Source organism: Chroicocephalus ridibundus, chromosome 3 (assembly GCF_963924245.1).
Source record: "Chroicocephalus ridibundus chromosome 3, bChrRid1.1, whole genome shotgun sequence".
Classification (NCBI taxonomy): Eukaryota; Metazoa; Chordata; class Aves; order Charadriiformes; family Laridae; genus Chroicocephalus; species Chroicocephalus ridibundus.
In genome coordinates, this window is record NC_086286.1 from 44,273,992 (window position 1) to 44,300,068 (window position 26,077).

Genomic DNA, 26,077 nt, shown 5'->3' on the forward strand with positions numbered 1-26,077 from the left:
CCATTCACATAAAGCTTCTTTCCTAATGGTACCTTCTTATTGCTTAAGAGTAAAGTGACAGAGACCTCTGCTGCTCCGTTCCGAACCTGAGCCATCACACCTGGCACAGCTGCCTCTCCTCTGCCAAACTTGCAGTCATAGAATCACAGAATCATAGAATAGTTTGGGTTGGAAGGGACCTCTAAAGGTCACCTAGTCCAACCCCCCTGCAATGAACATCTTCATTGGGGGATGTCCCAAAGAGGGACATCTTCAACTAGATCAGGGTGCTCAGAGCCACGTCCAACCTGACCTTGAATTGGGCTTCCACCACCTCTCCGGGCAAACTGTTACAGTGTTTCACAACCCTTACTGTAAAATATTTCTTCCTTATATCTAGTCTAAATCTACTATCTTTTAGGTTAAAACCATCACCCCTTGTCCTATCTCAACAGGACCTGCTAAAAAGTTTGTCCCTGTCTTTCTTAGAAGCTCCTTTTAAGTACTGAAAGGCCACAGTAAGGTCTCCCCAGAGCCTTCTCTTCTCCAGGCTGAGCAACCCCAACTCTCTCAGCCTTTCCTCATAGCATGGGTGCTCCAGCCCTCTGATCAGCTTCATGGCCCTCCTCTGGACTCACTCCAACAGGTCCATGTCCTTCTTATGTTGGGGGCCCCAGAGCTGGATGCAGTACTCCAGGTGGGGTCTCACCAGAGCAAAGTAGAGGGACAGAGTCACCTCCCTCGACCTGCTGGCCACGCTTCTGTTGATGCAGCCCAGGATGCGGTTGGCCTTCTGAGCTGCGAGCACACATGGTTGGCTCACATCCACCTTTTCATCCACCAGCACCCCCAAGTCCTTCTTGGCAGGGCTGCTCTCAATCCCTTCATCCCCCAGCCTGTATTGATACCGGGGATTGCCCTGACCCATGTGGAGGACCCTGGTGCTAAAGAATATAGTGCACAAGATGCTAAAGAGTACATGTAGTGCACAAAAAGTAATTGCAATCATGTATCATTTTTTTTCACATATTGAAAATTTTAATATAATTTTCTCTCTAGGGTTTCTTGCCTACTTATTTTACATGCCTAGCTTCAAATCCCTCTATGAAAATTTGATTATTTCAGGAATTTTCTCCATCATTCTCTCATTCGTCTTGCTGCACCCTTTTCCATTGAGTAACTGGCTAGAACAAGAACTGTGCAGAGGGTGCATTATATACTTTATTTGCCCAAATGCTTAGGCAGGATTCCCTTGGCAACCACTTGTTAGTAAGCGATTTGTGTCTGAGAAATATTAAGCCCTATTGCTTACCTGGACTCTGCTGGAAAACTGCACGTGCTCAGCATCTCTGGAAATCAACCCATAAATATGAATCAGTAGCTTGGGGCAATACTGGTAGAAAAGTAGTATTTTCTTCAATATAAATTATCAGATATGAATAAAAATTTGTTAAAATTTATGCCATAAGAATGAGGAAAAATTTACCAATATAGTGTAAATAGTTTCTGGAGAGCTTTGCAGTTCTATTATCTTGAATCTTGATGCCCAATTCCCATTTGTTGGACAGCTAGCGTCAGCCAGAGTACATCAGCAATGACTCCTACAAGCAACCCTCTTAGGTCCTTAATAGAAATCCCTCCTTTAAGGACCTGTCTCAAAATGTCTCAAAATTTTCTGGATTTCTAGGTGTACTGAGAAACAAACTCTTTCCACCAGACTCAAGTGATGTACGAAATTGTTGCTAAGACTGGGTTGTGGCTCCTTAAAGTGGGTGACTTTTCTTTGAGAAACTACATATACAGAATATATTGAGTAAGCTCTTGGTGGCAGGACTAAATGAGGAGAACAGTCTATCAAGGAGAACAGTCCCTCCAGAAAATGTGACTGGGGCCAGTGCTTGCCATGCATAAAATTTAATCTGGGCAGAACTGAATCAATTGAGATTTTGGAAAGAGACTCGCATTAGCAGAAGGATGGAAGAGGTGACCTACAAGACTTTTTCCACTCTGTATTCGTATCCCATTATGTTTCTCTGCAGAGCTACATAATTCATTAAGAGCTATCTCTGTCATATAAATGATGAAAAGAAAGTCTCACTTCAACAAGGATGTCCTGAATTTTGTTCTGATCCTTGCTAATTCTGACATTGACAAACCACCGTCATGAGAGCTCTGTAAGCAAGAGGCATTTCCTGAAAACACTTTTCGATCAGCTCACCACTTCAGAGTTTTTATTTCTTGCCTGATTTTTTTCTTTCCATAAATGTGTAACTTATTTCAATAGTATGTGGACACATGGAAAATGTGTTTGGCCAATGCAGTTGTATGCACACATATGAAAAGGTAACTGAACCAAGTACATGCTTTCTGCAGAGCATTATTTTAAAAGCATTGATAATCTGCATCTAGGTCCCCTATAAACAGAGATAAAAATTCTTATCAGAATAAGTTCTGAGATTTGTAAACATAATTCATAAATTTCAGAATTGCTTTCAAATTACTGTGGTTGAGTAAACTAAATAAATTTGTCTGTTTCATTATCAATATGGAAATTAGTGCTTTCAGGCCGTGAAAGGAGCAGGGACAACAAATGTTTTTTTCTGCAGTCATGCACTGTCTTGCCACTGATAGCCCTTTGCCATGTGGGCACTGAATAATTGCCCTCTTTGTCAAGTAATGACCACCTTCTGATGCCATCCCCATAGCTGATTTTTGCAGTTTAGAAGATTGCACGTGCCCCAAGTGGTTTCTGTGCAAAATCCGAGTATTTGGATTTGTTGCACCTCCTCTTCTTAGAAGCCTTTTAGCAAGTGCATTTGAGTCCCCCTTAAATCTGAGAAACTTAAGAGGAGGTAGAAAGCTTTTTTTTTTTTTTTTTTCTGGTGAAGCAAAGTGTTAAAGTCTTGAATGCAAATTGAAAGCATTATGTATGAAATACATACTAAGTAATTCAATGAAGTATGAAATAATTCAATGGATGCAATTTTAAACTAGATTTGACAATAAGTTATTCCTTATCTGATCCCATAGTTCATGTAGTTTGGATGACCTCTCTTCTGTTCCTCTTTTTGTCAACCTGCAGGATGTTCCCAGCCCAATGTCATCTGGGGACTTTTGTATGTTGAAGATGAATTTGCCTTTTTCTAATTCTTGAGCTATCTGGTAGTTTGAAATTTGGTTTCTTTCTTGCCCTTGGTTTATGTAAGAAAGTCCTTTACCCTTCTAAATCTATAATCAAATTTCATTCCTTAAATGTTATAGAAATAGCGCGATCAGAGAGTAAAAAGTAGAGAAAGGGAGGAGTGTTTCTGAAGTTATGTTTTTACCATTTGACAGTTTAGTGCACATACCATGGTCTTCCTTCTAACTTAATGTTATCAACATTTACTAAATAGTGTAGTTCTTTTATAGATACACGAGGCTGATTGATTGGTGAACCATTTGTCCACCTAAAAGTTGTCATCTTTTTTTTTGAGACTAAGTGAGACACAATAGCTGTTGCAAAGAGCGAAAATTATTTTCTTTTTATTGGGTAAAACCAGAGGTGTCCTAGCGGTGGGATAATTAGCCCTAGAAATCCTGGTGTTTAAATATGATAGTTGATTTCATTTTCTCCATCCTGCAGTCGTGTTCTGTGCCGATTGTACCATAATTCTCCATCTGACGCAGGCACTCGCATATGGAGGGATAACTTCTGCCTGCCCGCAGGGCACCTTGAAACCCTTAGACCTTGCAGTATTTTCTTTGCTCTTTAAACACTGCCTAGGCATATACACACTGACTCCGAAACCAGAATTTTGACTCACAGAGAGTATAAATTTAATCTGGCCTCAGTGGAGATAATGAGCGTTCACTGAAAGTTACGCCCACCATCTGGGGCTGAATCAAGCTGTAACACCACTGGCACTGGGACAATTATGTAAGGAGTTTAAGTTTGTGTACATGGTGGTGGATGTGTAGGTGGCTTTACCCATGGTCTTCAGAGGCCCAGTTGTACTTCCATTGAATTTAGCTGAGGCTTTTTCTCTGCTGTGGTGAGAGGGAAGATTTAGCCCCTGTTTACCAATAAGCTTAAATTCCCCACTTTAGCTTTTGCGTGAGAGCTCTGTGTTTTTTTCAGTAAGTGTGTGTAATATAATGTGTACTCAGTCCAGTTTCTTAATTCTAGAATTAAACCTGTCATTATCACTATGATCTTATTTAAAGAAAAAAATCTATAGAGGTTTCTTAGGAGGTTTCAAGTACAAGTGAACAGTCAAGAAAAGGAAACAAAGGTAGCTGACCATGAAAATGGGTTCTTTTGGGTGTAACAGTTTAAAAAATTTCAAGGAGGAAAACGCAGACATCCTCTTCATGCAACTCTCACTAGAACACTTTGCAATCTCAGTTTAAGCTCTCATGTTGCCCAAGTTTTGTGAAACTGAACAAAATTTTCAAGAGCAAGTAGTCTGTATTTACTGCACAGCTACCAAAGTGTGTTTTAATACTGGTTTCTGGTTCAAATGCCCATTTATAAACATCACTCCCCATCTTTCATTATCAAATGTTGTGTATTAATACTGCCTTTAAAATTATTGGCAAATCTGTTTTCTCATGATAATCAGTCACTTCTAAAGCACAAGCTATAGCATCTAATATATAATTCACTTTTGTGGAGGCAATTATGTTGATTGCAAAATCCATCAGAATACACTGGCTCTAAAAATAAGAGTGTATGTGGCAGTCCATATTTAGTAAATTGAGGTTATTAATCAGAACCCTGTTCCTTGCATATCATTCATCCATATGTAAAGCATTTTTCAGCAGCCTTGTCAGGGAGCGGCAAGAGCCAGCAAGCTCTGCAAGGGAGGGGAAGCAAGAGCTGAGGGTGGCAACAGTGCAGGCAGGAGCCATGTCTTCACTGACAAATTCTCAAGTGACCAGGAAGGTTCAAGGTCAAGCCAAGAAGCCAGGGCAGCATTGGTAAGTTACAGGGCTGGTTAGAGGTGTATCTACAACGTAGCTCAAGCAGAGGCCTGGGGAAGCAGCTGGCTTAAGCAGAGCTCCTGGGTGCGGGGAGCCTCAGTGGGGACCCTAGATGGGCTCAGGGCAATTACAGCTCCTTGGTGTACTGAGGGCCCTGACCAGGACCTTTGGGTGGTAGATAAATAGAGAAATATATAAAGAAATAGAGGAGCTTTTAGTTGGAGACCCTTCCTGCAGATTGTACTTCTGTATGAAGCTCTAGTAACACTGACAACGCACACAAACCACAGGATTAGAAAAGCAGACACTGTCATTCTCTGAAATGCTGAGGGCTTGTTATTCTGCTTTGAGAGGGAAACTGACTGACATCCTCCCCAGATGCTCAAGTTTAGGCTACTGGACACATGCGGTTACACGTGTCTTGGTGCAGAAAAGCAATGGTACCTGCAAAAGATTGGAGCATCCGTATTTCATATCTCATTGCTCTAAACATCAGAAGAACAAAACCTAATTTCTCTGTGTCTTCAAATGTTCTGGCTGAAAATGAGAGTGATTTTCACATTGTTCTTGCTTTGTGAATTTTGTGAATTTGTGAATGTGCTAGTGAATTTTGTTACAGGCAAGCCAAAGAATATGATAATGAGAGTGTGAATAGCAGTAAATTGAGTCAAAGTGTAGGGATGTCCTTCAGGACTATTTTCTTCTACACTAGGGGATATGTTGTATTTCTCAAATGACTGAGTATTTCTTAGTCATATTCTGCCTTATCCACACTGGCACATAGAAACATCTCTGACATAAAGAATCTAAGCCACAGGTATTGTAACCTTTATGCTTCTGAAGGGGAGGGGATCTGGTTATTCCAGAGAAAAAAGGTCTGAGGGATGAACACAATTTTTTTTAGTCTTGGCTAAGATATGTTTATAATGAAAACCAAACATTCTTATATGGACTATTTGCTATGGAGTTGGAGTAAAAAGGATCATTAAAGGAACCCTGCAGGGAAAACACTGCAGTACAGTCACACAGTGAAGACAAGGGTTTTCTTAGATACAGTATTAGATTAATAGAGTGGCAAGCTAATTCCTCTCTCCTGGTCCTGGTGACCTGCCTTTGTTTTGCCAGTGTTGAGGACTCTGTGATCTGATGATGTTTTTTTGTTGAAACCTATCCTGACAGAAAGATGGACAGTCAGCCACCTCTGCGGCAATGAATTTTGTTGGAGGTAGTAGGAGATGCTAATCTCAAAATATACCCTTAATGGGACTAAAGGACGTGCTAAGCTGACTAAAGGTACCTATACGGGGACCACGATAATGTGGTTTACAAGGGATTAAGCAAGTGCAGAGAACAGGGAGTTTGTTTTGTTTCTGTTTAGATGGTATAATACTGTTGGACTAGACAAAATTTGACCCATGGAATTCATAAAACTATCCATACATTTCTATTAAATATGTATTTTATTGATAATATTTCCAAGGGGGTTAGGAATTTTTTGTTCAATGCAATAACTTATTTTGAAGGAAAAGAGTGGAAAATGCTTCACTGTAAAAGACGCTAATTATACAAAAGGCCTCAACTTTCCTCAGTATTCTCTTACCACTGTACTGATTGTGTATGCAACCTAGGTACAAAGGGTCCAAAGTTCATCCCCTCATGTTTTTGTGACATTTCAGCATGCATGCCAGTGCAATAGTGTAAGTGTATGCTAATATTAAAACGCATGGAAACTGGGGCTATAGAAACTCTCTGCCTCCTATACTTGGTGTGTGACACAGATTTGTACCTGTATTTGTAGATTTTGTAGACACAGAAATTGCTTTGGAACCAGAGGGGATATGGGACTGCAGGGAATAGAGGAAGAGGCCATGGCTTCTTAGGGAGTGTAAAGTGAAAAAATGTGAAAGAAAATGTACCGGATGACACACAAAAAATGAGGAAAAAACTGACAAAAATGCATTAAGATAACTGCATTTTACATCAAGTAACAACTGTAACTGCAGCTGGGGTTACTAGAAGTGCTTGTTATCAGCTCCGCTGAAATAGCATCCACTGTAGTGGGTTTCCCTACATTTGCAGGTGACTTGTCAGAAATAAATGTTTCCGTAGAGTTGTAAAATATAATTTGTTTGACTACCTTAAAAATCAAAGCTAAATATAAGATGAGCATTTCCTTCTTCCTAGTGATTGCAAGAGTTAGATTCCTATGTGGAGTTATTCCTCTTTGCTCCTGTAGTGGACAAGCTGGCAGTCAGGAAGCAGGAACGTTCCTAACTGCAACCAATAAATATGGGCTCTTTTTGCTGACCGTAGAGACCACAGATAAGTTAAGGTTTTCTTATCTACACTGGTCAAATGGTTCCTCCATCTCACACATAAGGTGCTCTGAAATAATGAAGCGAGTAAATATTTCACAATAAAAGAAATATTGTGCGGGCAGCTGTACAATATTCAGAGTTGATGTGAAGTATTTGTTGGTAAATAAAGTCTATTGGAAGCGTATTTAATTCAAGGGTAATGGAGTGCATTAAGAATTCAGGGTCAAGCAACTGTGCTGTTTATGTAGGCCTTAATTTTCATTTTCATCCCTGCGTTCTTTCAGTATCTAGCTGTCAGTATTCCATTTTATTAGTTAAGATTCTGCTCTGTCCAAATAAGGTAGAGGCAGAACAGCTCTGCTGAAGCATTTGGGATTTAGAAAACAAATGAAAGAATATTTTTTCTCTTTATATCTAATACACGGTACGCTGTTTTCTTTTTTGGTTTTTTTTGGTCTCACAGGATTTTCTTTTTAAAATATTGATTATACCAGTCTATACTGTATGAGACTTGAATTTTATCTGGAATTAATTTTTAGCTAAAATCTTAGGTTGAAATTCTGTGTTTTCTAAATATAAAGTAAAAATAAATAAACCCATCTATACGTGTTCTTAAAAACCTATTTGACTAATATAGCGTCAGCTTCTGATAAAACTCTTACACATTATGAGTTATACATACACAGTTTAAAAAATATTTTTGTCATTTTTTCTTTTATGTGCTAGTTCCCTGGCCATTAAACAACCTCACCCCAAGTACCTCATGCATTTTGTATATGAAGTCTGATGCATAAAGCAGATTTTATAATTATTTCGTGAGTCTCTGTCTGACCCATCATTTTAGTTACAATACTGTCAGCATTGATCCCATATTTAAAGGGTTTTAGAATAGAGGGAGAAATCAAAACAAAAAAAGCTAGCAGTAAAATAGAGATGAAGACTAGATTTCTGGTCTGCTGCGATTATGAGATAGTAGCAAATTCTGTGTTATTTCATTCTGTTCCAGCTGTTTACCTCTGCAAGCGGACAATGCAAAACAAAGCAAGGCTAGAGCTAGCAGACTATGAAGCTGTAAGTACCTGGGGAAAAGTAGATTTCTCTGCTTGGCCTAATGAGCATGTGAAATAATGTTAAGCATGAGATAGGCATTATATGTTCAAATTTATTAGTTATCCACTTTTGCCAGCCTGTGGGTCTGACAGTGCTCAGTAGTCATAAATGCTGTTTGGGAGACTGTAGTGAAGGCTAGCTGGGCAAAAATTGAGATTTTGGTCTATCTCTAATCTTACTCTGCTCAGATCATCGTGCCAGGATCAGAAATAACTGTTCACAAATCCCAGATACACTACGAGTGTTTGAAAGCAATTGTACTCTACACCATGTAAGGTTTGAATGAAGGATCTCTGGCAACATTTTCAAAAGCACTCGGTAGCTGTACAAACATAAATTTCATTCTTAAAAGCGTTGCTGGCGCTTGAGTCCTTGTCCTATCAGTTATACGAGAGGCAGAGAGTCAGACTAGAGGCACTTCCCACTCTCTTAAAGTTGTGTTGTGCCCCAGGCAACGTAAGATAATTGGGGCCAGGAAGAGCTGGAAAAAGTGTGAGTTTGATTAGCTGATGAGGATGGCGCTTGCTAAGGAGAGAGATGTCTTGAATTCCATCCATATCCCCCAAAAAGTTCCTGAATTTTTCATGAAAATGTCAACATAAAATTCATGAAGAGCCCTGTCTCTGCGCTGAAAGCTGCCCAGCTGTGCTATTGTGACATGATAGCAGGATAGTCAGCCAGGCCTCTCAACATGCCAAATACTCCAGCCACAGCACCATGCTGACACACTTTATTGCTTCTTCTGGCACAAGCTTGCTTTTCAGTGTACTGCACTGTGGGGTATGCATAATTTTATACTTGCATGCCTTAGAAAACTCACCTCCAGTATACAATCCACGAGAGCCTTTACTGGTATTGACAAGATCTCTAGAAAGTCTCCTCTTCGTTCTCTACAGTCTTTATTTTCAGTAAGTATGTCATAGAGATACATTTGCAATGCATAGAAATACAGTTAAAGCAACACTTTTTGTTAGGAATTTTACTGACAATTTTTCCCTTAGTCTCAGTAAAGGCAGCGCACAAAGATAACTGTGGTCTTTTTGGAGGAAGATAAGAACCTCAGCCTTCTCCATATTAGCAGACTGCGTACTGTTGCCATTTAAGCCGGAGGGAGATTGGAAAAGCTCTGTTACAGACAGTGAAGCTGTTCCAGCATCAGTGGAGGAGAGAATTTTGCTAAGATTTTATAAATCTTCTTTCTGTTATCATTAGTAGGCTGTAGGATATATACATTTCCTGTACAGTAGCGAAGAATTATAGCCTGCATTTTAAAAAAAATTAGGATAGCTGGGGAGGTCTTGGAAGATTCCTATACTACCAAAATGTTGATAGCTTCTTGTTATTGTATTTTAAATAAATTGATAGGCAGCCAACATTGTTCAATGCAAACCATTTGTATAGATGACTGATGAGAATTGCCATGTGGATCATCCAGTATGGAAAGTACTGCTGTTATCTTTCAGTATTAGGTACTTTCAAAACAAAAATGTTTCTTTGTATTATTACAAAATTACTCAGCCACCACCCAGTTTATAAAAACGCTTCAGAAATCCCATGGTCTGTGGAAGATTGTATCCACCCTTGTCATCAGAGCTTCAAAACTAAGATAGTTGGGGCATTCAAAAGTAGATATATCTAATATTCCATCCCATTTGGTGTCAAGCAAAGACTTTACATCAGATAAGTAAGGTACATTTACACTGGCATAGATATTGTGACTTGTTTTACGTCTTGGGGGGATTAAGGGGAGGAGGGAAAGGTATGCTAAAAGCTATTAAATAGTAAATAGCTTGCAACCTAACCCACCAAAACTGTGATGTATTTTCAGGAGAGTCTGGCCAGACTACAGCGAGCATTTGCTCGGAAATGGGAGTTTATTTTTATGCAAGCTGAAGCACAAGCAAAGTAAGTTCCTTTGAAGACGAGGAGGTTTGGTTTTGCATGCTTTTTGAAAGTAGAAGGGGAGGGAAAAGTGATTGGACGCGTCTTATGTTTAAAATTATTGTCATTAACATCGTTTCTTTTAAATATCCTATAACATTGACAGAGTGGACAAGAAGAGAGACAAGATAGAGAGGAAGATTCTTGACAGCCAGGAGCGAGCGTTCTGGGACGTGCACCGTCCGGTGGTGAGTGCTGGTGGGGCCACTCTGCCTGTGAGCGGAGCCACTGATAAATGTCAGCCTCTGTGGAGCTTTGGGGTAGCCTGGGGACAAGTAAAAGGGCTGTAGGGCTGGGGATTTGGGCCCACCTCCCTTTTTTGCAGGATCTATAGTTTATATCATTCTACTATTGAAAACTGCAGATGTGTGTACACTTAGTTTGGGGTTTTCAGTGAGTAGATTTGTTGTGTCTGATTTCTTGAATCAGAAGATACCTGTCTTTGACTATTACCATCTCAAAGGTTTCCCAAGGTATGAGTCACACAACCAAAATTATCAACATAGCTAAAAATACTTTTTTTAAAATCTTTTTTTTGCTCACTAAGCCTTTCAACTTCACTCTGGTCATATTTCCAAGCTACTTTTAATCTACAAAAAGGTTAGATATTGTTGGCTTTGAGCTGTGGGAGTCATACACTTGTCTAAACAACATTTGTCTGAGTTGCTTGTCAAAATCCATCTGAAACAAAATTTTTATAAAAGGATCTTATATAATCAACTACCTTTGAGGGCTAAACTTTGAGAAAGAATGTCAAATATCAAAAGACTTGCAATTAAACTGTGAGAACTCAGTAATCACACTTCTTTTGCTTTACTACAGAATTATATCTGTTTCCTTTACCTAGAGTTAAGTTTTCATTTTCTGTGTACAGAGTTTGGTTTCATTACCAATGAAACCGAATATGGACTATATCTTCCACTGTGACACTGGTAAAAGATGCGTAACTAAAATGAATTGTTTTGGGGAAGGAAAGTTTGATTGATGAAACCTGGAGAAGAGGTGAATGCAGTGAGAAAGTTTCAAATAAAAACCAATAAACTTGGACAGGGTCAGCTTGCATTTGTGACTGTGGAATTGAAAGAAGAGTAGAAGAAATGGATTTTTAGGTAGGACTTAGAACATAAGGAAGAGAAAATCATTTGAAGTGAAAGATTCAAACCACAGGCATTAGATACAAGAAGACCAGGACATTATTGTCTAATCACTGACATAAAATAAGGAAAGAGGAAAGAAAACAATCTGCCATCTGATGTTGATGGGAGCTACAAATAGAATAGACATAGAAAGTTTCTGTGGACCTGAAAACTCTGAAGGTGCAGACAGCTTTTACATTAGGTGCAGAAATGTATCTAAGGGTTTCAAATCTGGGAATGAGATGCTATTTCCAGGTTTGGAAGAGAAGATGAATTGTTGAAGTTTCAAGTTAAGAAATAGGCAGACAATAAGGAGAGAATTAAGGGGACCAGGACAAGAGGAAATTGAATCTGATTAAGGGCTTTGGCTGAACTGTGGCTAAATCTGCTTGGTCCAGCAGATGTTTTTAATCTGACTGTAGACATACCTGGGAAATATCAGAGGCAAAAGACTGGCTTACAGTCAGCAATGTAAGCTCCTGATTTTAGGAGATATAAATAGAAGAATGGAGAGGTTCATACTTTGGATAACCAGCTCGTCTCACTAGTTAGTGAAATACTCATTTTGAAAACATTGTTATGAATTTTACTATCACAGTAAAAGCCAGAAGCTTCTATTAATAAGAATGAAAAATAAAAGAGGAACAGACTGAAAAGAGGAGGTAATGCTAGAGCTAATTACAATTTCTAATGGCTTTTCATGCCCCCCAAAAGTCAACCAAAAACTCACAGACATGTTGCTGCAACTCTGGAGCGCTAATTTTGGAAAAATAGGTAATGTTTGGATAAGAATCTGGGATTAATGCTTATTTTTATTTACAGTTTTTCATCTTTTGATAAAAAATCAGAGGCTAAGGGTAGTGATAATATTGTTCAAAATCCACCTCAATTTGATTTTTTTTTTTACTGAAAATTAATTTTGAGAACCAAATATTTCATTTTTTCATTTTTTTGTTTAGGTGGGCAAATAAATATTTTTCAGGGTTTTTTTTTTTGCAGGTGTTCTTGTCCCTAGTTGCTTGCTTTCTTACCTACTTAGTTAGAGTGCTGGTAGAGAATCTATAGAATCTAATCGATTAGTATTTAACCTATATTTGATTTCAAAAAAGAGATACTTTAAGGTGATGAAAGGGATAGAAGAGGGAACCAAGCCATCAGTCTGACAGGAAAGTGTGTCAGTGCACTGCAAGAATGGTAGGCATGAAAAAAGAACTATGTGACAGTGAAACCAGGAGAGTGTAGCGGCAGAAAAAGAACATGATTGGGGTATCATAAATGTCACCGTGACTAAGTTTAAAATAAAGGAAATGAACCAAGGTTTGACGTGTAAAGAGTATTTGCCTCAAAAAGCACCTTTATTTCATAAGTCCCAAGTCAAAGTCAGTCCTGCAGGTGGCTACAGAGGCCCTAGTCTGAGACAGACAAATGCTTTAAAGACTTTTGGTCAGTTGGCTGGCTAGTGCACGTAACTTTTTCCTAGGTTTTCAGACTGAGATGATGCTTGGAGGTGAACCAGAGAAAAACGGATTTGGAGAGGAGTTTTTTCAAATAGTCACCTATTCTTCAGTTTTCTTTTGAGAGGCAGTTAAGAGAAGAGCTTTGATATCTCAGTGGTGGGTTACCATTACGATATTTAATTGAAGTTTCACTCTATATTTAATTTTTTATTTTGCTGTGTGTTTTAGGTAATGTAATCTTGGTTATTTCTGTAAATTGCAGTTGCCACTTTATGTAGAAAGATCTTAGTTTGCAGCTAGAAAGAGCATGATTGTGCTTCAGCTGTAGGTGCTGCAGCCTGCAGGGACATTCCCAAACAAGTTTTAATCTTACTAGTTCAGATACCAATTGCAGTAAAACCATGGAAATGTGTGTCAGGGAGAGCTGTATAAACTCCTATGAGCTATAAACTCCCTTGAGATCCTGCACAGCAGACCTAGGATAAAGTCCATGCCATTATTTCTAAGGTATAGCCAGTACCTAACACAGCTCTGAGATTAATATTATTCACATATAGTGACACATTTCTCTTTTTGATGGCAGGGTAAACGTATCTTAAAAACCTTCCTTTGCTTTCCACCTGCCTACAAAGTGTATAATTTTCATAATTTTGAGACTTCCATCAATAACAGACCATGGAACTGAGCAAACATTGGTTAGGAGGATTAGGGCGTTAGTCAAAAAGCAGTAACAAATCAAGCTAAACTGGGGAAGTCCCTTCCTTCCGGGCAAAAGAAATCATGAAACTGCTGTTGTTTGTAAAGAAATGTCATGCTTCTGATTAAAGTCTTAATAAAAGAACTCATAGCTTTCCTGAATTATTATCTCTGTTTAAAACCCATAATCCTACACTTGTTAAAAAGGGACAAACAGGTACTAAAACAGTAAATCCCCTGAAATAGTCTCAAATCCACATCAAATACAGTAGGAGCAGAGTAGCTGTGGCTTGCTGTAAAATTAACTCTTTTAGGTAGTGAGTAAGGACTGCCTTGCAGCTACAAACGATTCACTTTTCATTTTTTTTCCTGAGTTACACATTAATGTAATTTAAATGAAATGCATAATAAAGGCCTGTTGGGTGCTTGTTGAGATTCAGATTAATTCAGAAGATAGTGGGGGAAGTATCGTTTTCTCCTGCAAGTCATCAGTATACATCTTAACTATAATAAGGTGAGAAAAACTTTTTATTTTCTCCAATGCCTCTGACCTTTGTCATCAGTCAGAATGTTGGTTGTATTGCAGTCATATTTAGCAGGTTTGTGTGCAGTTGTTTTTAAAAGGATGATGGGAAATATGCAACAGCTTTCAAAGGTGTGCTACAAAACCACACTGGTGTGTGTGTCCCTCTCCAAAGTTTAAAATCTGTCTCTGGTTTAGTTATACTGTCATTTAATAAAGCATGAATCCAGTGATCCAGTTCTTCCATTCTGCCGTTCACCCCCCTGATCAGCAGGACTTCTGTTCCCATTGCTACCACTGGTTTGCTGAATGATGGTGGACATTTTACTTCTCTGTGGAAAAAATTAGTAACAAATATTGAAACGGGTTAGACTAGATGATCTTAAAGGTCCTTTCCGACCTAAATGATTCTATGAATCTATGAAAACCCAAACCAATATTTGTGTGATTTAATACAGTAAGACAAATTATCCAGGGTGGGTATGTCTAGTAAGGACAGCAGCAACGTTAAGGGCAAGTGTGGGTTTAAGATAATTCACTGATGATGTAAAATTCAGAAATATGTGTGATTTCTGGATTTGAGGGGGCTCACGCTGTTGTTTCCTAGCGGCAAACTAGGAAAATATTAATCTTTAAATTTTTTAAACCTTGTCGCACATCCCATACCTTTTGCTTCTCTCTGTGTTTATTTTTTTATGAGATTCTATCTCCATTAATCTAATTTTATCTGTTTATATTTTAAAGTTGTATTTTATGTGGTATGAACATGAACCTCAGCGTCTGAGCCAGTAAGTAAATTACTGGGTGGTTAGGGTCATGCAGCGGATACTTGCAGTTATTTGTTCTGGTGGTTTTTTTTTTTTTTCTTTTATTGCCTTTGTTTTTAATGACTTTTCCATCCTGTCCCTCAAGATCAGCCTCAAAGACTCGGCAAAAGACTGAATTTAACTTGGCTAAGGTGGGGCAATCCTTCATTTCACACTTTGCGTGCTACGAATTCTAGACTTTTCTGGGCCAGTCACTTGCTTAGCCAGAGAACACTTCTGTCTGGTTTATCATAATATTTTCAGAAAGTTTTTAAACATCTCCAGGAAATGAACGTGAATCATGCCATCAAACTTCTCTAGTGATGTATCTGCATCCAATTTTCATGTCTTCTTTTGCACCTGTTTTACTGTATATCCTTACAAGGGAGTTACCTCTGCAGCAGACGGGGAATGCAGCCAAAGCAGCAATTGGCAGTCTCAGATAATTGCACTTCTGGTAATGAAACAAAGCCTTGTACAATGTTTTATTTTCAGAAAATGGTTATAATGTTTATGATCCATACTCGCATCTGTTTGAGGCAGGCATTTCTAAACCTTATAGCTAGCCTGCAAACTAAGACTTTTATGGAAGAATTTGTAGCCCCATTATTTAGCATTGTTATTTAGTCGCATGCTTGAGTAAGGGTGGGACAGAGGGGGAAAAAGAAACCAGCTTTCTTGCAATAGTGCAAGAAACTGAAAGTTCTTAAGTTAAAACTGATGGTTATGAAGAGGAAGGGTATTGTGAAATAGCAAACTGTTGAGATGGTGGAAGGACACAGGAAAATGAGATGACCTTACAGTTTTTAGTAAGACCCAGTTCTGGTAGCTGCTAGGAAAATAACCCGAAGTTTTTGAATTCTGTTCATAAGTACAATGTTTATACATTGATTTTTGTTTCTGTGTGAATTAAATTTGCTGCTTTAATGCAAAACATTCTGTCAAGGATCTTCTTATAAGTCAAAAGGCAGATAATAATTTTCTAAATGTCACCTATATTTGCCGTCAACATTTTCAGAGACTTAAGGTCAGACTTTCTTGTTGTCACGTCTTTTCAAGTGAATAACCTAAACTCTTCTGCGTGGAATCTGTAAAACAGCAGTTTCCTGCCTTTGTGGTGAAAAAAAATTGAGAACACAATAATGACTCTGAGTATTTAGCACAGGGTCAACAAACCAGATAAATTTAACAGGTTTCCGTATGCAACAGTGTTGCAAATACTGGGATCTCCACAGACACAAAAATCACATTATTATAGCCTTAATTAAAATTAATACGACTGAAGGCACTGCTCAAGTAAGTACGATGGATCTAATTTCTGTACAATAATTTCTGGTTCTGAAAACCAGTCACTACAAACCTAAAATAGTCTATTGTAAATTAAGAGTAATTAGAAATTAAATTAACTTTCAAAAAGAATTAAGCATTTAACTTCCATGCAGTAGTATATTCTTTAGTACAGCTTCTAATTTAGTTTCACGTGACTTTTCTAAATTAAATTTCAACATATGCATTTTGCATATTCTGTGTTTCTCTGACACAGAGACCACTAAAAGAAATAAACCACTAAAACAATACAATAATACAATCCTGTTCTCCTAAAAGTGAAAGCCCATCTTTGCACTAGATCCATCCTTAAACAAGCAAGTATTTGAGAACATGAGAATCCCTCTTAAGATTCAAGATGCTCTGTCTCCTATAGATTATTTTTATGGTTTAATTTATTAGTATTATATTTATTGAAAATCTCTCTGTATCTCTTTTTCTCCTGTTCCAAGCAGGTTCTTGGTTTGCGCAGCCCCTGGAATTCCTTGTGTGTCTGATACTACTCAGGGAAAAGACCTGAACTCTAGTTTGAGAACACAAATAGGTCTAAACAGGAAACTGGTACAGTGTAGGATCCTTTTTTTGGAAAGGTGCTGAAAATCTTTGAAACTTTAAGTGATCCTAAGTTCCATGCTAAGTGAGACTTCCCATCTCTGAGTTTGAAAACCGTCTGAGTTTGACCATGCTGCAAACATAATTAAATCTTGATCAAACTAATGGATCAAATATCTTCCCTTTGTGTGATGGTCTTTGAACCTCATTCATCTTGTCCAAACAAGAGAACCAAATTATAGTTAAACTTTTATCCGTTAATTGCACTCATTGCCATGTTTTGATTAAGTCCACTGCAGAACAACACTGCTATTTTGATAGTAGTCAGTGACCTTCAATAAAGCGTGTATTGATTTTACTAATTGGTCCAAATGGCAAATTTTCTGTGCTTCACATGGGGCTGTCTGCAGTGGGTTTAACTTATTCTTAAATGCTTGTGCCTTTCTCTGCAGTTTACCAAGAATTCATTATTTCTGCATCAGTATATTTCTATCAGGTTTACTGTTCGTTCCTTTCAATTCAATAAATAAGTCTGAAACTTCATATTATTTATCTCGGTTCTTTAATGAGTCAAAATGAAATTAGCTAATGAGGACATGTATCGAGCATTTAAATTCATTCCATGCTTCCTGCGTAATTCTCTACTAAAACCTTCAACAGAAGAGAACACTTAATCCTAACAAAGCTTTTATTAATTCTCACGAATTATGATAGTCCTGTCCTTTGAAGGAAGCAGTTCAATAAGATTTGACATTGAACATTCTGTGGCCTGAAATACGCATTCAATGAATGAATAAGAAAAAATGAAAAGCTATATTTACTTAATCAAATGCTACTGGGTTGTACATCATTATCAGCTGGTATAGACAGGTTTTAACAGTTAAGCTGTTTACGACTTATTTGTTTTCATGCTACTACTTGACTGTAGATCACTATAGTCGTGGATATTTGCAGCATATTGTCAGATGTATCACGTTTAAAAGACAGATTCATATTAAGGAATATAACCAAATTTGAGGCTTTTCTATGCAAGTCCAGTTCAAAGTTGTATTTGCTTATTTCAGCGTCACACTGAATCCAGATATTGTAATTATTTATGAGTTTTATAAAGACAGTACTTAGTAGCATAGCACATCTCTTTTAATATAAAAAATGAAAAGGCTGAAGAAATTGGGGAAAATATCTAATGCTCTGGTAGAACAAGCAGGTTTTAATAATTTTTCCCTGATTATCTGCCAAATCTATGAGCCATCTGGGAATGAAATCTGAAACATGCTGCTACAGAATTTATACTTGAAAACAATCTTGGGATTTGCTTCCTAATCATTAAATATGGTTTATAGGTGTTACTTGGAATGTACTTCCCAGATGACCTAATTTCTAACAGAAGAGAGAGTCCATAGGAAAAACTAGAAAATTGTGAGCTAATTTTAGAGAAGTTTGGTCTGGAATTCTAGGGAGGTGAAAACTTGGTAGAAGCTGTGTACAAAGTCATCATCAAACTTACATACTTACTACAATTTATAAATTAAGTTATCATGGCCATAGTGGACTGTGATCCAAATATTTGTCTTTCTGTGTTTGCTTCTTATTAGAACTATAATGCAAGTGGGACCTCCATAAAAGCACTGTAACTTAATGGCAAGTATCAAAAGTCCAGTCACGGTGCTTCTGTGTCAGTCACACACCTGAATCAAAAAGGCATGTTTCCAGAGAGATAGTTGTGCTAAAAACAATTGGGCAGAAGCTGGGAATATGATACTATTTTTTTTAAAAATATTTGTATGACACACATACATACTTTTGGAAATCCAAGTAGAGAGAAGTTGGTGCAGGTCCCTTCTATTACATAATAGTCTCTTGACTCTTAACAGTGCCACTGCATATACAGGAAGAAAAAAACTATCACGTATCACCAATTTCAACTGTGGAACAAAGACTATATTCATTAAGTAGCTAGACCCTGTGGTGGAGATACACACCCAGCTTAGTTTAGTTTGTAATTATTGGGTTATGCTACATTTGAGATAGGTGGGGCATAAGGTGCAAAACTTCAAAAAAACCCAAAAAGTCTGTCACTTGTATCCTAATAATTAAACTCACCATGATATTTTTCCTCTTTCTTCAGACATCTGCTAATTTACTGGGGCTCTTGTGACTGGAGATGTTGTCAAGAGAAGTCCCAGTGCTCACACACTTGATTTCACAGAGTTATTTTCAAAGAACTGCTGAACCAAATGGAAATTGTCATCAAGCCATAGACTTTTGGAGAGGCTAATAAAGTTCGTGAGAGTGTTTCAGATTAGGTACCCCTAGTTGTTTGTAAGTTAAACCCATGATTAAGTGCTTCCATTTTAAGTAACAATATTTTTTTCCAACCAAAAGGAAGCAGTTCCTGTAGCCCAGTCCCTGCAATCACTGGTTTGGCTTTACTGCCTTGGGTGGTGTAGCAGGGGCCAGTGAGATCCCCCTAGTAGCAGTATCAATACACATTCCTACATATTTGCAGGTTCTGGGAACTATGGCTAATGGGTTTATTTTTTTGTGACTTAATTGAGGTTGATTGATCTAATATATAAAGTGAGCTACGTTTTAAACAGCTTTCAGGTCCTATCAGATAAGCACCAGTAAAACAGTTTTCTGAAATTTGTAAAGGGTTGGAAATGTGCAGCGCTTCTTTGACTGGACCTTAAGGTAACAGTTGGTTTTCCAAATCCTGTTAAAAGAACTGACCACATGTACTCAGCACATTTGAAATGTTTCTCTGCAACTTTCTATTGCACGAGCAAAGTCATCAATTGCGCAGCTCTTCTACTGCAGAGCCTTTATACTCATTGACCCTGAAGTGTGTACAATGAGGTAAAACCCCAAAATATCCAAATAATCTATACCTGAACCTCAACCTTTCCTTATAAGCCTTAGCAGGTTCAGCACGCTCCAATAACTTCCATCTCTGGGAAATGAAAAATTGGCGCATTGCAGAATATAGCCTGTGTTTTTCTCTGTGAGAGCCCCAGTTTTAGCCATTACTGACAACCTGCTCAATATAGGGTTTTAATGTCTCCTTTGATGCTAGACTTCGTATGAGAAAAAATAAACTCCCACATAACCAGAATCAAACTGGGTATTCCTTCAGCTAGTAAGTCCTTTGTTGTTTTTTTTCAACTGAGTACCACTGGAATTTTTTTCTTTGGCTCACTTTTTTTCTAAATGTTTCATGCCCTTATTCTCCCCTTCATTTTTAACTATGCACAGTTCAGCTAGCTACACTGAGTAGCTAGCTGAGTAAACTGAGTAGCTGAGTAAACTGGAATATAAAAATTAGAAATAAAAATGAACTCTGGTATTCTGCTTATCATTCACTGTCTAATTAGCTTTCTTTCCCTGTGTTAGACGTGAGTGATATGAATAGTGACTGCTGAGGGTTAGAAGACTCTTTTCCTAGAAAAATGACAGAAATAGCAACAATGACAGAAATAGCAGAATAGATTGATGCAGAAGGCAATGCTAACATATGACACTTGTGAAATTTCAAATTTTAAGCTTACTATATCTGTGATAGTCTGCTATTACAAATAATATAAAAGACAGCTTTCAATCTCTGCCTTGTCTTTGTATTTGCGTGTCTGGCTTTATCTTTTCCAAGTGGAAGAGAAGATCTGTCATGTTTGTATCCATATCCATGATTTAAATTTATAGTGTTTAAATCTTGAAAACCTGGAGATCTTGAAGTTTAGTGTTTTGCAACTAAACTTACCAAGTTAGCTCATGCTTCCATAACAAATAAAAAGATCTATTTTGCAGTGTTTTGACACTGAAATGCAATGAAATTGTGTAAGGGATGTGAATCAAGCTGCCTAAATATTTACCGCTTTAATGCACCCTGAGTTTATGGGTGTGCATATTGAAATGAGGTAATTATTTTAAATAGCACCTATGCATTTTAGTTGAAGAGGATGTGAAATTACATTTCCTCTAAATTACCACTAGGTTTGTTTGTATGGGTTGAGAACACACCACAGGCTGCCAGAGATCAGAAGCAGCAGAGGAAGCAAATACCAGTCTTGTCTTTCCGTCCTGCGGTTGTGGGGAGGGGAAGGCAGGGTGATGAATTCCACACTGCCACGAGTACTTGACTTGATTGGAGTGTGCTGTAAGGTGGATTACTTGAATTTCAGTCCCTGCAGCTTGTGAAGATCGTAGGCTGTACCACAGAAATATAGACTGAGAGGGACCTCTGGAGGTCCTCTAGTCCAACCTCCTGCTCAAAGCAGTGCTAACTCCAAAATTGAATAAAATTGTCCAGGCCCTTGGTTAAACAAGCTTTGAAAATCGCCGAGGATGGAGATTCCAAAGCCTCTCCTAAGGAATTTCTTCTTATTATTATGAAGAATATTTCTTTATAGCTAACTGGAATTTCCATTACTGCGATTTCTGACTATTGCCTCCTGTCCTTCCGTGGTGCACCTCTGGAAGAGGTCTAGCTCTGCAAGCCCCTTTCAGTCAGCAGAAGGCAACAGTTAGCTCTGCCCTTTTGCAGACAGACAGAAGTCTGTTCCTCCACTAGACTTCTCCGTTTTGCATATATTTCTTGTGTTGCTTATGGGGCCCAAAACTAGTCTTGGTATTCCAGAAGTATCCTCATGATGCTAAGTAGAAAGAAATAACCAGTTCCTTTGCCTGCTGGCTATGCTATTGCTAATGCAGCTGGGTGTGTGGTTTGTCTGCATTGCTGCAAGGACATACTGCTGACTCACGTTCAGCTTCTCCCTCAGATCATTTTCTACAGAGCAATACAGACAGATAATTCCCAGCCTATTGCAATGCATGAGCTTATTCCCTCCCACATACATGGGTGCATTTGTCTCAGATACAAGAAAACTTCGGTTATTCTGGCTTAAGTAGATTCACAGTTAAATTGCCATATCCTTTAAGAAAGAAAAAAACATCAAAACTTAAACTGACGTCATTATAAACATTAATTTACTTTCTGTTGAGGATTTCACACTCACTAGAATTACAAGTACATCATAGCAAAGAGATTTTTACACAAAAAGCTGTTGATAGCAAATGATTTTGGCTATGTGGCCATGCAATAAAAAGGGCCCTTGGAGTGTGCAATTTTGTATAGCAAAAAGATTATAAATATTAAATATTCTGCACTATTTGGATGGAAATGTACCACGGCTAAATCATCCCATTTGATGTTAGCAACAAATTCTTCCAAAGAGTTGCTACAGGTGTCAAAAAATTAATTCAGTTAGCACTACTACAAGGGCTTAATTAATTAATTTAGCGTTGCCACAGTTATCAGGGAAAGATTATGAATATCAAGTGGACTTTTTTTAACTAAACATACTCTCAGGTGAGTGCTGTTTTCAACTGTTGGCTGTAGCCAGATCCCAGCATATAAACTCTTGATCCTCCTCTGCTTGCAGAGGAGGCTTCCTCCTCCCACTATTTCTTGGCAGAATCCTATTATGCAGCCTCCTAGACAACATCAATAGAACATTGTGCTGCTTGAAATTCGTACTAATGTGATTATCCAATAATTGAAGTAGGGATTAAAAACATCTTCTATATGTGTTTTTTTATATTATTTATCTGCATCCATTTATCTCAGCAGTGAATTTATCATGACTGGACTGTCATGTCCTCTGCTGTAAATTAATACAATGACATTTGTACTTTGAGATAAGGGTACGCCAACAGATGGATGAAAAGAAAAGAAGTTTCCTTTGAATATGTGACAGTTTTTCCGCCAGCTATTTAAAAACAGATAAGGGCCAAACTCGACCCTGGTTGTGAACTTGCTGTATGATAATTTCAACAAGGTCACAAGACTTTCCTCTGTGTGTGGAGAGGGAACTGTTTTCATACAGAATATTAGTCCTGAAAGAAATAAGCATTCTATTTACACATATAGAAGAGGTTTCAAGTCTTCCAGGAAATCTGTTTGAAAACTATTTACAGTATTAGTATGCAAATTATATACTATGCACTAAATGGGAATCTTGCAGCAGAGCACTCTGACAGACATCTCACTATTTGAACTATGGTAGTCCAGTTAAAAAAGCAACAGAAAAAGAAAACACAGCTGGATGTAATTGTATCCACACACATACTTATTATGTTAATGGGGGCACATGAGTAAAATGAAATGTTGTCCAGCAAAGGTTTTCCCAGAAAGACTCTGAGTTGTTTTAGCAAAATGTTCGAATAATGCAAGCTTTTGTGTTTGTTTTAATTGAAAAGATGTTTGATGTTTAGTCCTAAAAATTGACAGATGAAATGTGGCAACACCAGAGAAACAATAAATCCCATCTCATATAAAGTACCATTTTAATAAATATTTTTCAGTTGAGAAGAAAACATGTATTGTGGCCCCGACTACATTAGCTACTTCCAGTGATATAATTTAAATCAAATTACGAGGACAGTATTGTATAGTGCTAGTGATATATGTCTTAAAATCCTGTTGTTACCCCAGGTTATCAGAGTAGTGATACATCCTTTAGTTGCCTTCCCTTTTGCACTGAAGCTTCCTGACGTTTCCCTGCCTGTACCTTCCTGCCGCTGCTCTCCTGTGGGCGCCCTTTCAATCACACCTTGGTCCAGACCTTGTCACAAGGTCACAGCCTCTCATGAGTCTCACCCCTCCTGAAGTATGCCACGGCAGCTTTCCTTCAGCGTGAGAGGTTTTGAACTGCCAGGTGTCAGTAAGAATCCACTAGATGCTATAGAAGGTCAGGATTGGGTTAGGTGTCTTTCCCACCAGCAAAAGTTTTGCCCTTGTTTCATTCCTAAAAATCTCACAGAATTTCTTGTTGTGTCCCTCGCATCAATCTGCACAGCTCTGGCATGTAAGTTACCTGGGGAAGGTGCTAGGACTGTTCATACCAATTTACTGCTGGTGGACTTGAAATCTTTGAAAATAAGAGGCTTTGGATGAGGTTTATGCCCTTCCCCCCCCCCCCTATTTTTAGGACATGCTTTTAATAAACCATAACTGAAAACTAAACAAACAACAGTTTGTGCCTTATGTAAGCGTGCCTGCTATTCAAATGGCTGCATTCAAGGGCTGTGGATATTGTTAAAAGCTTATGTCTTCTTCACTACCGGTTGCTGCTGTAATCCTAAAGTAGATGCATTGTTTTCTTTTTAACTTTATATCTCAGTGTATTGCCCTGTGAAATTGCTTTCTGCCTTTAAATTGACCATCATGCAAAATTTTGTATTTTTCAACCTGTCATTGTCTTTGAGAGTTGCAAGTTATTCTGAGTTAAAAAAACTACCATTTTTGTTCATAAGCATGAAGTGTGCCTTCTCAAATCTAGCTCAACAGGCACGTCAGATGCAGTCTTGAGAATATTATCTAAGTGCCTATTTTCATTCTTAGTGATGAGGAACTGTTTATACTGCAAATGTAGTATGATCAAACAAACATTATTATATTAGTTCAAAATAAAAACTTATTTATTTTAAATAATTTAAATAAATATTTAAATAAATATTTATATAAATATAAATTTATTTTAAATAATTTAAATAAATAAATATCAAATAATAAAAAATAAAAATAATAAAAACTACTGGATAAAAAAATTAATGTGTTATTTAAAATATTTTCCAGAGACAAAGTACCATTTGCCTGTTTAATGAAATGTATTTGGTTTTTTGGCTCTGCCTATATAAGAAAGGTTTAAAATTTTTGTCTGTGAAGATTTATAGCCACATCAAACATTTCACATTATGACAAGAAAATAAAGCTTGTATCCTTAGTGTGATAAGAACTGCAGCTTGGTTGTCTGGCAAATAAATTCTACAATCTAGCTACTCCCATTAAAAAAAACCCAACCTACTTCCACTAAAAATCTGTTCCTGCTAGAGAGCAGATTTTGTACTTCCCACTCTCAGTGGCAAATGTAATCCCTCTAAAATCAATAGGTAAAACTCACCTGAGAGCATAACACGTTATTTGTTGTTTCCAGTAATGGGTAAAGAACAGATTTCTGCAGAGTATGTACTTGGAGGGAAGCATCAAAAGAAGATGGATTAGGAGAAACTGGTGTCCTTTGGGAAGCTACAGAGTTGTGAGAATGAATCTTTGAAGGCCAAATCAGATGTGTTGAGAGTCATTCTGTTTAGACTGACAGTCTTCTGGTTAAGCTGCCGCAGCCTGTTTTTGGGCCTTCCTCCCCTCCCCTCCCCTCTCCTCATCCCATTTTGGCACATTTTTTTCATCTTTTTTTAAAAACATCATCTTTTGAAAAGTCACCCAAAACCAGATGCTCCTGAAGGGAGCCTGGAGTTCGCAGCTGAGGTGGGTATTGCACAATTCTATTTATTTTGTCTCATTAGGTCAACAGTGCTTCTTAGAGGGATAGCTGGAATGCGCATTGTATGGCTTCCCTGGCAAAACCGAAGCAGAAATACCTGATTTGTTTCTGTTATCTTGAGAATTTATTTTATTTCAAATTCATGATGTCACAAGCTCTAAGCATGTGATCATCAGTATCTCACTCCAGAATTCCCAAAGAGTGCCAAAAGCAATTTACTTTGATTTAGTACCTCTCTGTGCTGCAAGTTTGTCTTATAGTATGCCTTTGGATATTTTCTGCTCCTCTGTACATTGCTTTCAGTACTTTCAGCATAAAGATATACAGTAAAACTTATCCTAAAAACCATCATAGAGTCCAGCAAACAAGGCTGAATAGCAAAAGTTTCACTCTTACAATAAGCCAGGTAAAACAGTACCTGAGATGCTTCCTTAGACTGTATGCTATTTAGGGTTTCGGTACTACTGTAGAATGACATCAAGTCATTATAGGCCTCTGGTTATTTATTTTCTTAGCCTTACAAACTGAGGAGGAGTATCTCAATGAAAATAATATGGAGTTCCTTTGCAGATTTTATCCTTCTGCTTTCCTTTCTTTTTCTTTTAATAGCCTGGGTGTGTGAACACTACTGAAGTGGATATAAAAAAATCTTCAAGAATGAGAAATCCACATAAAACAAGAAAGGTAAGTACTGTTATTATAGTAAAAGCAGGAGGTGGAGGTAATTTATAGCATGAAGTTCCATAGTTTCTTAAAACAATATTTTCTTACAGCTGCAAAGAACAAATACATGAACATAAGTTATTATTTCATAAGCTCTTAAATTAATTAGTATTAACGAATTTGCTAGTACTAAGTAAATGCTATCACATAAGAAAGGCTTTGGAGAAATACACAGGGAATAGGAAAAGAAAATTCATTTTTGCATG

At 37.7% G+C, this 26,077-nt stretch overlaps 1 protein-coding gene across 9 annotated transcripts in view; it reads left to right on the forward strand.

The window, feature by feature from the left end:
• The window catches only part of RGS7 (regulator of G protein signaling 7), a 294,620-nt gene that overhangs the window by 225,919 nt on the left and 42,624 nt on the right, over positions 1 to 26,077 (forward strand). For all 9 annotated transcript variants that reach the window (XM_063328943.1, XM_063328939.1, XM_063328940.1 and 6 more), the window contains 4 exons: positions 8,269 to 8,333; positions 10,201 to 10,277; positions 10,420 to 10,501; positions 25,758 to 25,832. In XM_063328943.1, the coding sequence (XP_063185013.1) occupies positions 8,269 to 8,333; positions 10,201 to 10,277; positions 10,420 to 10,501; positions 25,758 to 25,832 (299 nt within the window). The remainder of the gene's footprint in view (positions 1 to 8,268; positions 8,334 to 10,200; positions 10,278 to 10,419; positions 10,502 to 25,757; positions 25,833 to 26,077) is intronic.